General features: G+C 37.4%; 1 protein-coding gene across 1 annotated transcript in view; it reads right to left on the reverse strand.

Annotated features, from left to right (window-relative positions):
- Positions 1-1,789, reverse strand: part of LOC106877870 (aminopeptidase N) — a 19,017-nt gene that overhangs the window by 12,185 nt on the left and 5,043 nt on the right. The window contains exons 4-5 of the mRNA XM_014926906.2: positions 1,341-1,488; positions 556-638 (exon numbers count right to left, since the gene is read on the reverse strand). Of these exons, the coding sequence (XP_014782392.1) occupies positions 556-638; positions 1,341-1,488 (231 nt within the window). The remainder of the gene's footprint in view (positions 1-555; positions 639-1,340; positions 1,489-1,789) is intronic.

Here is a 1,789-nt window from a genome sequence, read left to right on the forward strand (position 1 = left end):
ATATATATATATATATATATATATATATATATATATATAGGTGCAGGTGTGGCTGTGTGGTACGAAACTTGGTTCCAAAGCACATGGTCCTGGGTTCAGTCCCACTGTGTGGTAACTTGGCATGTGTCTTCTGCTATTCTTCTGCTATTCTTCTGCTATAGTCTCAGAACAACCAAAGCCTTGTAAGACGATTTGGTAAATGGAAACTGAAAGAAGCTTGTCTGCATGTGTTTGTTTGTATGTGTGTGTGTGTGTGTGTGTGTGTGTGTGTGCGTGTTTGTGTTTGTGTTTGTCTCCTGCCATTGCTTGACAACTGGTGTTGGTATGTTTACATCCCCTTAAATTAGCAGTTCAGAAGAAGACACCAATAGAATAAGTTCGAGGCTTAAAAAGGGAGAAAAGTGCTGATGTCAGTTCATTTGACTAAAAATTCTTCAAGGTAGTGCCCCAGCATGGCACACAGTCTAATGCCTGAAACATGTAAAAGATAAAAGACAAAAGGTGCTTTTATAGTTGGTTGTCATTGTTTAGAAATGCAATCCATGTTATACCTACTGGTTATGATTATTGTTATTGCTTTGTGTATTATTCCAGCCAAGGTCTTTGTATAAATCCTTTACAAGGTTCCGAATAAATCTCTGTAAAGACAAATGACAGAAAATATAAGACTTTTTTTTTTCAGAAATTAAACATTGATAATTAAGAAAAGTTAAAATAACGATAATGATAGCTATCATAGTATAAGCTGAACAAAATAAGCTGTATTTATTAAAACTGGAACCTGAAATCCTTGTATATGGTCTGCGTGACCATTTCTGTATATTATTTTAGATAGAACAAGTCACCAAGAGAAAGCTCTGTGATCATTCTACCAGTTACAAATAGCAGCTCAAATTGACCTCAAATCCATACCCTGGTGTCTTAAAAAATAAATGTGATGGTTAAGGGTGGAACGCCTTTTATTGTAGGTCTATTCCCTTAGGATTCATCTATGACTAAATATTGGTTTCAAATTTTGGCACAAGGCCAGTAATTCCGGGGGAGGGGTAAGTTGATTACATTGACCCAGAACTCAACTGGTACTTATATTATCGGCCCTGAAAGGGTGAAAGGCAAAGGTGATCTTTGTGGAATTTGAATGCAGAATGTAACGACAGACACAACGCCACTAAGCATTTTGCCCACCGCAGCAAAAAATTCTGCCAGTTTGTCACCTTTTCTGTGATTAAACATAAACAATAGTAACAACAACAACAACATTAGCAACTGCTAAAGGACAATAAACATAATTGGCAAATGAACAAGCAAAGAAGAAAAAAAAGGAAGAAATAATAAGATACCTGGAAATCACCATATCTTGGTGTTTTGTATAGCATTCTTTTCAGTAGCGATAATCCATTGCGAGCTGTTGACCACACTAAGTAAGCTTTCTCCTTTTTCAGATATTCCAGTGTACGAAGAGCTATAAGTGTATCGAGGTGTCCGGAACTGAAAGTAATACAACAGAAATGAGTGAGTATTTATTAAGGCCCTGTTAATAAAACAAACCACATACTCTCTTTTACTCTTTTACTTGTTTCAGTCATTTGACTGCGGCCATGCTGGGGCACTGCCTTTAGTCGAGCAACTCGACCTCAGGACTTATTCTTTGTAAGCCTAGTACTTATGCTATTGGTCTCTTTTTGCCGAACTGCCAGGGGACGTGAGCACACCAGCATCAGTCGTCAAGCGAAGCTGGGGGGACAAACACAGACACACAAACATATACACACACATACATATATATATA

The sequence above is a fragment of the Octopus bimaculoides genome, chromosome 18 (genome assembly GCF_001194135.2).
Source record: "Octopus bimaculoides isolate UCB-OBI-ISO-001 chromosome 18, ASM119413v2, whole genome shotgun sequence".
In the NCBI taxonomy this organism is placed as follows: Eukaryota; Metazoa; Mollusca; class Cephalopoda; order Octopoda; family Octopodidae; genus Octopus; species Octopus bimaculoides.